General features: G+C 33.7%; 1 protein-coding gene across 1 annotated transcript; it reads right to left on the bottom strand.

Moving 5' to 3' along the window:
* Window positions 1-3,623: 3,623 nt before the first annotated feature.
* LOC127699835 (sialin-like) lies at window positions 3,624-12,149 on the bottom strand. The gene is made up of 7 exons (XM_052203211.1): window positions 12,116-12,149; window positions 11,620-11,828; window positions 8,651-8,884; window positions 7,889-7,976; window positions 7,076-7,171; window positions 6,093-6,223; window positions 3,624-3,641 (listed from the first exon to the last, which is right to left on the bottom strand). Exons 1-7 carry the CDS (start codon window positions 12,147-12,149, stop codon window positions 3,624-3,626), a joined length of 810 nt encoding a protein of 269 aa, XP_052059171.1.
* Between the last annotated feature and the right edge of the window lie 2,132 nt (window positions 12,150-14,281).

The following is a 14,281-nucleotide window of genomic DNA, read 5'->3' as shown; positions in this document are numbered from 1 at the left end:
TTTAGCACCAGTCTAAGCAGATCTAGCACCAGCTAAAGCGGCTCTAGCACCAGTTTAAATGACCTTAGCACCAGTCTAAACGGTTCTAGCACCACGGTACACGTCTCTAGTACCAGTCAAATCGGTTCTACCACTAGTTTAACCGGCTCTAGCACCAGTCTAAGCGGCTGTAGCATAGTATAACCGGCTCTAGCACCAGTCTAAGCGGATCTATGGTTACACAGAAAAAATGAAGAGTAAAACCGGCGAATAAATCGAAAAAGAATGTCTGAAAGTTCCGATAATCTACTGCAAAACACAGAAACACAACAAATATTTAAAGATTACCACGGGGTACATCACAGTACTTGATAAATAACATAGCCAGAAATAATGTTTGAATAGCGCAAATAATTAGTAGAAATTAACGTGGAATTGTAACATTTTGTGAGTTTTATTTTTAGTTTTAATATACTTACATTTGGAGTAAGTTTTCCTGCTGCTATAGGTGACAATATTCCTGGTATATTACCACACATGTTTGTAATTCCCATTACTATACCAGCATATCTTTACCGAAAAGAAAAAAATACTGTCAGTAAACCTATACTATACCAGCATATCTTTACCGAAAAGTAAGAATTACTGTAGGTAAAACTATTGTTAATAAAAGGTATAGTATATCAACATGCTATATATTGGATAAATATATTTGAATAAGACGAGGTAATACTGAAATATGATGAAGATGGGTGGTTTTTTAACGTTTATGGACAAATCAAAAACACATATTCAGGACGAGAACATGTTAATGCGAAATGAATATGCATTGAATTCTGCTTTGTACTAGACCGACATGCTGAGCCGGGTTTTCAACGTGGGAGTTCACGTGGTTACAGTCTGCAGGAAGGCATGTCACCCTATACGGACACATTATTCTGACTCTAAGCCAACCCGTCTTTGGTCTTTCTCCTTAATGCCGCGTGCTTAGCGGAGAAGCAGCTGATACCAACTTTAAAGTCTTCATTGGTTTGACCCGACCGGGAATCGAACCCACGACCTTCTGCACTCGTGTGAATACACTACCAGGAGACCATAGATGTCGTTGAAATATGAACGTTATCCCAACTGTTTATGTAAAAAGTGAGCGAACTATTTACCGGGATATCCATACTAACTATGGGCTACTTTTACCCCTACGTTCTACTTATATTAGCGACGTCCATGTTTGTTGGTCGACAAAGATAAAATCATTAAAACCATAAAAAATAGAATTGTGTTGGATATATTCAAGTGATATTTGGTTACATTTGATTAAGTGATATCACATTTTTTATTCATCTTTAAAGCCTGAATGCAAATAAATGGGCACGGCCGACATATGATCAGGTAAGCGAAAACATCGACTATTTTTATAAATATTGTCTGTTAAGACTACTTTATATATGCAGTTTGGTAACTTTTTTTTCTTATGAACATTTTTAATATTCTTACTGTAGAAATAAAACTGAAGGATAATTTCATTGAATATTTATATACCGTGTGTTCTGTGCTTATTCTATGATATCAATAAAGTGTTGGCGAACATGCAAGGCAGGCGCGGATCCAGTCATTTTGAAAAGCGGGTTCCAATCCCAGAACACCATGAAACGTTCACATAATTAAAAGAAAAAGGAAAAAAGGGGTTAAAACCCCCGGAACACCCCCTGGATCCGCCAATGCATAGTTTATTTAAACTCTAAAATACCTACATTATAAACAATCTCAATCGTCTTTTACCTCCAAAGAACACAGTAAAATTGCAAATTTAAGATAAAATTAAAACATGTTCCAACTTACTTCCCAGAAATATCAACAATGTTTACAGCATATCCTGCACGCGACAATCCTGAACATGCCATGGCTAGACAAATGCAAGCTACCGTCACATATCTTTGATCACATGTTGTAAAACCAGCCGCAACAATAAACAATGACGCTCCTATGAAAGCTAAAATATTCAGAGATATCAAAATAAGGTGATGTGGAACTTTGGGTCACTATTCATAATATAGTAAATTGACCAATGGCAAAAAAATCATCATAAACGTTCTTCTTCGCTTCAGTTTATGAATAGGTTCCCTTAGATAAAATTAAACACAACCCAATTTTAGACAATACCAAACTATTCTGGATCTTTTCCCTAGTTTTATATGCATCAATAATTACATAAGATGTATGTTTCATTATAATACGTTATTCTGATTGCCTACACTGCAATCTCGCGTTATTCCTTAATCAACTTCATTACACAATAAAATGTATCATTCATGATGACACGAGGTCCCACAATAAAGTGCACAGGTAAATTAAATAAAAACTTGATAAAAATCGTGTTTTCATGATCCAAGCTAAAAAATGTAATTATAAGTATTGAATGCTTCTTTTTGTAACTTCATAGGGTTGTAAAAGCGTTGACCGTGCGCACATTTTTAGAATGAAGCGCTTCCGTGCTTCATACAAAATGTACTTCGGTCAACGCTTTTACACCCCAATGAAGTTACAAAAAGAAGCATTCAATTCTTAAATGAATAGGCAAATAGTTTATTTCCTTACCAGAACATTGGTAAACTTTTCTTGTAGCTGTAGTAGAAAGAATTCTCCTGGCTCGTATCCAGTCTGCTGATTGTCCCGCAATAAGCGCAATTACAATGTAACACAGATTTGGTAATGCTGAAAACACACCATTCTTCAAATAAAAGATATATAAAAAAAATAAAATAAAAGTATTCACGGAATTTTCAAAAAAAAAGACATAAGATCCCAAAGGTGGATAAAATCAAGAGCCTAAGAAAAACATATAACACCATAATCAAAAATTAAAAAAGAGGACGAAAAGACCAACAACAGTAACAACACATCACATAGAAAAGAGCATCAAGAAACCCACCAGGAGGTGCTGCAGTAGACAAACCAGTTCCCGCTCCACATTTTGCACCGGTCGTGCTGCTTTGTTTACGCAATTTAAAATCATGCAATAAGTCGCTTTAGGAAATATCACAATCGAAGAAAAGATGACGGGCTTGTGGTTTCCTCAATTGGAAAATATCCGTGGTCATATGCGACACAGATGTTCCATAACGGTCAACCAAATCATCATTATGTCCGTAAAACTTTCGAAGGGATAACTTGAACCTAACCATTTGGAACTTGTAAACCTGAAACATAAGTAATATCCCTTAAAAGGACTATAAATTTTGGCATTCACATTCGACGATGTTTTCACCTATAAGATAAATAAGGGCTCGAGTAAAAGTTAAACTTGTATTTTTATGATTGATCGTCAGTTGCAATAAATTTTATACTGTCCGAGTGTTGAATTAGACAATGATCGGGTGTTCTGTTGTCAAATGCATCTGTAAACTCTAACAATACACTACATATATGGTACAATTAAATACGGTGAAGACGGTATACTTTTAAGGTCAATTTCTTTAACTGCAACTACTAAACATTCATTTTTACCACTTAACAACTGAGTTCTACAGCAAAACTGAAAAAGGGAAAAAACTGACAAGCATAACTCAAATATTATACAATAATAGTCGTTTTACAAATCAGAGTTATTGAAGAAAGTAATACCAAAATTGACCATCTTTTTTGTATTAAGGTAGATGGGGTGTCTAAAATATAATCCATAGAATTTTTTAATAATTTGCCAAAATGTAGTTTATATCATGCTTTTTAAAAAAAAATAATAAAAAGAATGGGTCACGGGGCTTATTTTCATGCTACAGGCTGTGCAAAATTGACAGATTTTGTATAGATTATGCATGGAAAACCCAATTTTCTGCCATAAAACGAAACTACACCATAGAATTTTGAGATACAATATGAGAAGATAGCTCTAATAGTGTGCTTTCAGATAAGAAAAAGAAAAAAATTTCTTGTTACATAATAAAATAGGTAAATTCCTAACACATTCCATTGTAAATGTAACTTTATCTGAATTATCTGCCCTTACGTTTGAGTTGCCTCCCCTTATGTGGCAAAGTTGGAAAAAATAGAATCAAACAAAAGTATTCTGTTTTTTTTGTAAAATACAACCATAAATATGATAAAATATGTCATTTTCTCTATTGAAATGAAAATTCTTACACATGAATTACCTACTAATCTCAAAATTTGCACCTTTTATTAAAGATCTAGACCGATTGTTTTCTTGTAATTCAAAATCCAAGATGGAGGAAGACACCATATCTACCTTAAAACATTTTGAAACCAATATAAGCCCAACCGTCACGCGTTTCTACAATAAATTTCACCAGGAACAGTTTAGGAAACCAAATAATTAAACTTCTGAAAAAGGACATCCAAATCATTATACCCGACAATTTTGTCTGAGGGATCAGGCCGTTAGTTTTCTTGATCGTATTGTTTCATATTTTGTTATTCGGGTGATCGTATTGTTTCACATTTTGTTAACCGGGTGATCGTATTGTTTCACATTTTGTTATCCGGGTGATTGTATTGTTTCACATTTTGTTATCCGGGGTCTTTCATTGCCTACTATAATATACGTGTTTTGCTAATATTCAAAGCTATGCTGTAATCACTTTTTGTTTACATCCATGTCCTTTGGTCATTTGATGGATATAGTTGACTCATTGGCAATCACATCAGTTGCTATATTTTGTTTGTTTGTGTATTTATGTATGTTTACGTTTTGTGTTTGTTTAGTTGTGTTTTTTTTTATTATAGAAGGAGAAATATGTATATTTAATTTGCCAAAATGTATCTACAGCAAGACAAGTACTGAAAACTTACACTTTTTATATTAAATTTAAGAACAGATTTCATGAAATCTGGTATACTAGTCAGTATCGTGTAAACCATCCAAGCTGCACATACCTCAGCAAACAGGCATGCGTACAAAGGCAATGATCTTGCCATGGACAACCATGGAACATTTAATTTCTGGAATATAGTTAAATGAGGTAAAATCAATATACCGTGATAAATCACATATCAAAAGGAAAAATGTTAACTAAAATTTTCTTTGTGGTTGATGTTCTGTATCAAAGTATTGACAATACTGCTAAAATGAAATGTTTAAAACTATGAAAAAAAAACAACACACAAACTTAAAAAATGAAATTAAAACAAATCGACGCATGTCTAATAGACAAAATAGGGACATTATCAAAGTTCTCATATTTTGAGGGAAAATTAAGGGTTTTTAAATATGATACAATTCGTGACTTTTGATGAGGTTGACATGAGGATTTATCAACCTGTAGGGTGTGATATTTACAGAGGCCAACGGCCGAGATGAATATTGCATCCCTGGGGTTAAAAATCTCATGTCAACTGAAACCAAAAGTCAAGAACTGTTTTATCAAATGACAATATTTCTCCTGGCAATTTTTCCCATATCCATTTATCATTTGGAAGTCATCAGTGAAATGTCTGTTAAGACCCTGGCGAAGGGATATTAAAGTAGCTTGTTTGTACAGTTCACAATTTTTGTTGCAGACCTCCGTTTAAACTTTATCCAGTTCACTGGTCGGTATAATTTCAAATGCACCAGGTAAATTTTTCTCACGCAAATACGACCTCAATGTACATACGGCTGACTCTGTGGCTCCTCTGGTATTTTTGGCATTCTTTTCATACAAATGTCGAAGAGCATTTACTTAGCAAAACCAACTTTAATTGGTCGAAGGTTATATTTTCATCGAATCAAAACAGCGAGTCTATTATTAAGACTTGGTGGGTTTTCCCTATTCTATATTTGGGTTCATGCTTAATCTGATATGAAAGTCTACATCTCGTATTGTGCGGTGAACATAATGTTCTCTCATGGGAAGGCAAGCGATGTACACTCTAAACAAATGAAAAGAAAGATATTTTCTTGTCATTTAATAACGGTATTTATTGATTTTCAAATCTTTTATATGGTATTTCGAAGATAACTTAAGTAATCTCAGAAACAGATTTAAGTTTATATGAAATGTCGTATACCGCAAATTTTATAATAGGAAATGGAATCAATATGAGGATTGATTTTTTTTTTTAGATAGAAATCAATGACAAAAATGACAAACGAAAAATGTAACATTTCATTGATTTACCTTATTCTCAACATTAAACGGAATGGTTCCACTGATATACTTTTTTTCTGCGTCCGTGATCCATGGATGTTCCAATGGTGTATCTCTTGTTAAAATAAACCATAACAATACCCATAGTAACGTCATACCACCTGTGGAAACACTCTCATATTGATAATTCTAAAATCCTTCGATGAAGATGAAAATACAGTTGAAGAAATTGCACGCAAATGCTTACGAGTTATTTGTATGTTTGATATGTATGTTTCATTGATAAAGGATCACCTTGTCAGATTGTCTATACAATAAAAAAGAACTTTGGTCATGAATGAATATTCACGGTTTTGGTAACTTTTTTTACTTTTTTGTTAAAAACTACTCAAGGTGGATCATGGCAAAGCAATAAGTCAAAGTGTGAAATTACAAGTCTTATTATTATGAATAAAGTAAATAAAACGTCTTTCAAGGAAGTTATGCAGAAGTCAATGTTGAGTCGCATGAAAGCCAGGTAAAAACATTTGGTAAATGCAATTCTAAGTAATGACAATGTATATTTCGACTTTGTTAAGAATATGCTATTGTGAATTGCATGCAATTTATTCAACTTACATCAATATATTAGTATTTTGTAAAGAGTCAAACGCTGACTGTTTAAACAGATTATTTTTTTCATGTATATGCATTGTATATATCAGTCTTCTATGTCTGAAATAAAGATGATCTTAGTTATCTTATCTGATAAAATTTTTGTAAAATTGACTTGTATGTAGTATATTATTTGATATCTTATTTTGTCGTTTTTTATTTGAAAATATTGAAAAATTATCCAAATTCGAGATGTTAGTTTTGACTCTACCAATCGTATTGTTGTTGTACTTTGGTACACACCGACGTGGTTTTATTGAGTGATGTAAGCTTAGATATTTACAAATACATGACATTAAAACGAATTTAACAAATAGCAAAAAATTAAAATATGGTGCCCAATAATACACATAGAAAACCTGTTATATAAAATATTGAACCCCATCCATTGTCAAAACCATATTCACAGAGGTATCCAGAACTTGCAAGGGTTATCACACTACCGGATGGAGGGCCTGAAAATTTCAAAATCGAAATGGTTATATCATACGCATGCGTATATATACAGTTGATTTATATACGAAAGGATAAATTAGTACATGCACAATTTGTATATCATGAATGAAATGATGAGATGTCAAAGGGTTACTATGATTTGTAATTCTTATCTGTTGTGTTAATATTGTGTTATATTTTGCGTAACATTTTGTGTTTTTTTTGCTTGACCCATATGGGTGTAATTTGCAAATAAAATTATTATTATAATTGGAATCATATTTTCGTTTCATGCATGTTATTTACGGAATTGGACATAGGCAATACAGAAAACAGACGATATGTGACATGGCTTTTAATTAAATGGAAAAAATTAAAATATTATAATAAAGTTATAACATGTCCACAAAGAAAAGAAAACGGTTCAAATGAGTAAAATGTTGACAACCACTGAAAAAGAGGGCATGCTAAGTAAAGACATAATTGTTGTTTTGCAACAAATCGCTGCAACAGATCAGTTGTGTATCCCCAAAATAGCTGTTATATGTAGGTTTCATATGAATCATTAAATTAACATTTTGTAAAGAAAATATTATGTATGCTACAAGTATTATAGTTTTATAGTTATCGGATGATACCTTGTTTTAACTGTACATATAAAACTACTATTATATTGGATTGAAATTTAATCAACATTCAAGTAATCAGAAAAATGTCATAAACTACAAAGTATATACCTAAGTAATATAATGCCATTAGTTTAGTTCTTTCTAAAGGTGGAGCCCATCTTCCCCACACAGAGCTCATAGCTGGGAAACAAACACCCTTCAATACAGAAATATGTAAGTGGTCTCTTATTAACCTAAATGAAAAAAAATATGTAAATATCTGCTTAAATTAATCTATATTTGTGTCTTTATCAGATTTTGGTTTTCTATTGGGTTTTCCTGGTATTTCTTTTTTGCGGGTTTAACATTAATCGTACCATAATTTTTACTTTATTATTGATTCACGTTGAATGCCCCTGAAAAGTCTAACGACTCAAAACTATATCCCTGCAAACACAGATACACAAAACTCTTAAATGTTTATTGACACGTTCTGCGGACGAGCGGATGCTACTGATTATAAGCTTATATATTTATATATATATACGTTTTGGTAATTATAAGTACTGAAAAATAAAAATAAAAAAGATAATATCCATATACTGAGATAATCGAACCAAGTTTTAGTTATTACAACGAAGTGTCCAGTGTGAAGTATAGAGGAGAAGCAAATGACTGTAAACCAACTTATTTTTGCGAGCGATTTATTTTCGCTAGTTGAAAAATAACGCGAATATAAAAAGTTGCGAATATTACAAAAAGCATCTTCTTTTATAAGAAAACGTCAAGAAATTTCGAAAATCGCGAAAATAGATCGTCGCGAAGACCACAAGTAAAGTCTTAACGCGAAAAAAAAATCCGCGAAAATGGGTTGGTTTACTGTATACTTACTGATGCAAGTCCATTCATAGCTCTGACAATGTAAACAAGTATGACGGATGTACGAGCACAGACTGGAGTCAAAATGGTACAAATACCACAGATCAATAAAGCCGAACCAATGATACGTCTACCGCCAAATCTATCAGCAATCCAACCCCCGGGTATCTGGGTAATTATGTATCCGTAAAAGAAAGCGGCTAGAATATTCGACCGAGTGTCTTTATCCCAGTCAAATTCTGCATGCTGTAAAAAATGAAAAAAACACTTCATAAATTGCGTCAAGAACCGCTTTATCAGGAACGCTCAAACCGAATATTTAAAAAAGTCAGGTATGTATAAGGGAGCTACCATTTGATTTTTATGGGGGGGGGGGGGGGGCTAGGATGAAAAATGTTGTCCTGCATTTTTTTTAGTTGTGATCTCTGTCCTGCCTTTCACTCTATTCGGTCTTGCCTTTTTTTTATTAGTTTATCCTGACTTTTTTTACATAAATTGTCATTTTGCCTTTTTTTGCCAAGTTGCTCATCCTGTCCTGCCTTTTTTTTCAAATTTCATCCTAGCTCCCCCCTCCCCCCCCCCCCCCCCCCCCCATAAAAATCAAATGGAAGCTCCCTAAGAACCGAAACAGTTGAAGAGCTATGTGACCAAAAAAAGGCATAAAATAATTGCCAAACCATCTAAGGACCAATCTGCCTGAGGGAGTTGAAACCTTAGTTTCTTAATAATTTCTAAATTTATATTAATTATTGTATAAAGGATAAGTACTATGAAATATCAGGGTTGCCATTACCTACAAAATTTCTTTAGATAATAACGACTTGTTTTATCACTTTGCATATTTAGCTATGATTGTCAGGCAATAAAGAGAAGATTCCCTTTAAAATAGTAATAGCCAACACAGATTTGTTTCAGAAAGAAAGTATTAATTTTTTGTGCATTTTGTGAAAGCATATTAAATCGTGATACATGGCAAATTTTCTCACCACAATACAAGCTGAAAAGATAGCTTACAATCCCATAACATGCTCTGTTTTCCAAAATTTTTATTAAATTTTATAGAAAAAAAAAATATTGGAGCAGTGTTTAAAATGTCTATTTAAAAAAATCCTCTGAATGCGTCAAGTTATTTCCCTTTGACTATATAAGGCTTCCAATATTCTTTTGATGCACTTTTCATTTAGTATTGTCCCTCTTTGATTGTTAAAATCAGACAGAAATATTCATTCCTAGCTGCGATGCGGAATATGACAAGCATATCAATAAATCAATACGTATTCAACCATTTGAACTGTGCGTTATTACTCCCAAATGGTACCCGACTATAAATATTCGATAACGGACTTGATGAACAATTGATATGAAAACGCATTTAACAGTATGACATGCCCTTATGGAGCGCGATGCCAACTTTCAGAAAGCCATGATTTGATGCTTCTACAGAAGTACTGTGTGAAAAGGAAGTTGCTGAGTAATTGATATGAATATGTTTCACACGACAAAGCATGCTCGCATTAAACTTGATACCAAAATGCAGGTAGCTCTAATTTGTAGTTCCTGTGAAAAGTTCGACAAAAATATTACGAAACGAATGGACGGACAGACAGTCGTAAACTCTTTCGGAGCGAGGTATAGTTATAGATACAATAACAGGAAAAGAACGGAAATAATTCACAGATGCTGAAAAGCAATGCACTTTTGTACCTGCATAAATGACAAGCTATATAAAGAATTGTAGCTTAGGCTATTCAACTTGAAGTTAGCATAGCAGTTTTACCAAAACTTGTGCTAACGTCCTAAGTCCCTCAAAACTAGCGTTATATATGTGAGTTGTATGAGCTTGATATTGACGAAAACACTGAAGACTTAACCACTTAGAATAATATCCGATACTTACTCTGACTTGTTTGCGATTATTTGCTATTGTATGGTTACTGTCATCAATCATTTATAAGCAAATATTGCATATAAAATAAAATTGAGAATGGAAATGGGGAATGTGTCAAAGAGACAACAACCCGACCATAGAACAGACAACAGCAGAAGGTCACCAACAGGTCTTCAATGCAGCGAGAAATTCCCGCACCCGGAGGCGTCCTTCAGCTGGCCCCTAAACAAATATATATACTAGTTCAGTGATAATGAACGCCATACTAAACTCCAAATTGTACACAAGAAACTAAAATTAAAAATAATACAAGACTGACAAAGGCTAGAGGCTCCTGACTTGGGACAGGCGCAAAAATGCGGCGGGGTTAAACATGTTTATGAGATCTCAACCCTCCCCCTATACCTCTAGCCAATGTAGAAAAGTAAACGCATAACAATACGCACATTAAAATTCAGTTCAAGAGAAGTCCGAGTCTGATGTCAGAAGATGTAACCAAAGAAAATAAACAAAATGACAATAATACATAAATAACAACAGACTACTAGCAGTTAACTGACATGCCAGCTCCAGACTTCAATTAAACTGATTGAAAGATTATGTCTTCATCATATGAATATCAGGCACAATCCTTCCCGTTAGGGGTTTAGTATCATACCATCATAACATATATGAGAAGAACATAACCCGTGTCATGCCAACAACTGGTTTTTAAATAAATGTGTTTAGTGCCGATGCAAAGACCCTATAAGTGAATCAATATTAACGCCAAAATATGCAATCTTTAATGACCTGACAACAGTATCGTAACTATATCCCTTCTTAATAAGTCTATTTAAAGGTTTTGTTAGCTTCAGAGGTGAATACTGACATTTTTGTGCTTTATAAAAGTATGTAGGAATATAAGATATTATTGTGATATAAAGATATCTTGTTATGTACCCACAACCTAGCTCCCACCGTAGAGCAAGCACGCTACCACGAGACCACCGAGGAGATGCTGTCAAGTTATAGGTTTTTATGCCTTGGTTGTAAAGAAGTTTTAGAAAATCCGACAGCATTGCAAAATATAAATATTCCAGTATAATTATACCTGATTGGTTACTTCGATACTTTCGGATGTTCCTGGACATGTACCATTGATATGATCGTTTCCCATCGAGCTGTTATTAGTCTCCGTTTTTACCATACAAACAATAGCAACCGATAAATTAAAACGGACAGCATACAAACATAGAAACCCGAGGTATGCCACATATGCCAGGATCCATCGCTGTGAACAACAACAAGGTACTTTTATATCTAAAAAATATATAGAGAAAATGGTAGCAGACATGACATTTTAAAGAGTTACTATAGAAAAACTGCTTTTCATATTAACACAAATAATTAGGAACATGAAAACTAGAACAACTAAATATAACTCAAGTTTCCATTGGATATTACTCTTCTTGCAAGGGAACTGTTTATAATTGAATATTACTCCCATCTCAAAAATCGCCAATTTTAATGTTAACCAACTGCTGGCTACTTGGTCAAGTAATCAATGTAAAGCTATCCATTAGAAATATGGTCTTATTCACACTCACCATCTGCATCCTGTTCAGTTTCCTTTTCAACCATTTTTTTTTATCCAAAGCCAGTACTTTATTATAATTTATAGATATGCAGTTATATCTATTAGGGGTTTCTTTGTGATTACATTCCATCAATACTAGATACGTTATAATGCCGCACATGTATTACTTATGTGATACCTAGATCACTGTTTGTATATCGAACAGATTAACATATATTTTTTTTTATCTATAACAAGCTCAAAGAATAATGGGTCATTCCAAAGAAAGTATTTTTCAGCATCAAACTTGACTGGATTCTACGTCTTACCTTTTTTTTTTATAGTGGCATGAAATGGAACTCAAAACAAACTACTTAAGCCTTTTTCGGGTTTAGCTTTACTTTTTTAAAAATTTTATCAGCTCCTGAAAGTTTGTATAAGCCTTTAGTATTTTAAAATATTTGGACTCGGAGTATCATGAGACTTTATTTGTCAAAATGCGCATATGGTGCAGTAACATTGGCCCCGCTAATGTTATTAAGAACATTAATAATGAGAAGACGCTGTAATTAGTTTTTGGGATAAAAGGAAGACAACTGTATATGTAAAAAATGCCGAAGTATCCTGAATAATGTGAAATTTCATGAGCAAACCAGACTTTAGTGTCTTTTACCATATTTTGAATTGCGAGCAAAATTGAAAAACTAACAAAAGATTTGCAATCAATACAAAATTCCTAAAGGGCAAAACCAACTAGTTACTTTATGTATTATTGTCATTTTGCTTAGTTTCTTTTGTTTCCTATTCTGACATCGGACTCGGACTTCTTTTAAACTGAGTTTTACTGTGCGTATCGCTGTGTGTTTCTTTATTTAACATTGAATAGAGGTATAGGGGAGGGTTGAGATCTCACAAAACATGTTAAACCCCGCCGCATTTTTGCGCCTGTCCCAAGTCAGGAGCCTCTGGCCTTTGTCAGTCTTGTATGTTTTTTAATTTTAGTTCATTTATATGTTTTGGAGTTTAGTATGACGTCCATTTTCACTGAACTAGTACACATTTTTATTTAGGGGCCAGCTGAAGACCACCTCCGGGTGCGGGATTTTCTCGCTGCGTTGAAGACCAATTGGTGGCCTTCGGATGTTATCTGCTCTTTGGTCGGGTTGTTGTCTCTTTGACATATTCCCCATTTCCATTCTCAATTTTAGATACAATATAGATAAACAATGTGTTGGTGGACGGGCACATCAACATGGTGGGGCTAAAGAAGTAGTCCCCCCTCCCTCCCCCCATTTATCTTATTTAGTCGAATGAAATAATAAATACAGTAACGAGGAGTATAAGTACAAACAAACCAACCAACCACCAACAACCGACTCCGACGTAAGAAGAATATACGTACAAACAAACCAACCACCCACAACCGACTCCGACGTAAGAAGAATATACGTACAAACAAACCAACCACCAACAACCGACTCCTACGTACGAAGAATATACGTACAAACAAATCAACCTTCAGCATCCGACTCCGACGTAAGAAGAATATACGTACAAACAAAGAAAAATGATAACTAGTATTGGTACGTATACATTATGGTGTGGGTTAATCCTGTTTGACGTGCGATGAAGGAAAATAAAAAACAGAAGATAAAACAGCTACTTACTAATACTTAAATGAACAAGGAAATGTCAAACGTCACTAAATTGAGAAAGGAGGATCGAATGTGCCAAGCAGCTACTATAGGAGGTTAGCTAAAGTAGCCACAGATGTTGGTTAAATTCTAGTAGTATATACTGCTTTACAAGAAAACAACAAAACAATCAAAAATTCTCCACAGGTTTCATGAAGTCGCCTTACAAAGTTAATTGATAAACGACAGTTCTTTTAAGAGGCTAGTAAGTATGAAAAATCGTCAAATCCTACACAGTTGAAGAGCTATAAGACCTACAAATGATAGCCAAATCCATATAAGGGCAACTTTGCCTGAGTGAGTTGAAAACTTAGTTTCTTTTTTTTAATAATTTCTAAATTTATAATCGGAAAATTTCAGAAAGGTTTGTTATACCTTTTCATAGACTATTCAATTTAGCACATATTTACAACTTAATCTTTTAATTGGTCTATTGTTAGTTTATTTTGGCTGACTACTTGTATTAGAGGTCGGTCAATTTAATGCGTATCCAAAGTATCAGA

This window comes from Mytilus californianus, unplaced genomic scaffold (assembly GCF_021869535.1).
Source record: "Mytilus californianus isolate M0D057914Y unplaced genomic scaffold, xbMytCali1.0.p SCAF_42, whole genome shotgun sequence".
NCBI classification, from domain to species: Eukaryota; Metazoa; Mollusca; class Bivalvia; order Mytilida; family Mytilidae; genus Mytilus; species Mytilus californianus.
This window is presented reverse-complemented; position numbering and strand designations above follow the sequence as displayed.

Bases quoted from the DNA above. Each gene is read 5' to 3' on its own strand.
- LOC127699835 (XM_052203211.1), bottom strand. From the start codon at position 12,149: ATGGTTGAAAAGGAAACTGAACAGGATGCAGATG. The intron at 11,829-12,115 runs GTGAGTGTGAAT...TATATTTTTTAG, and splicing joins AACTGAACAGGATGCAGATG to ATATAAAAGTACCTTGTTGT. The intron at 8,885-11,619 runs GTATAATTATAC...CATTTTTTACAG, and splicing joins GTATCGAAGTAACCAATCAG to CATGCAGAATTTGACTGGGA.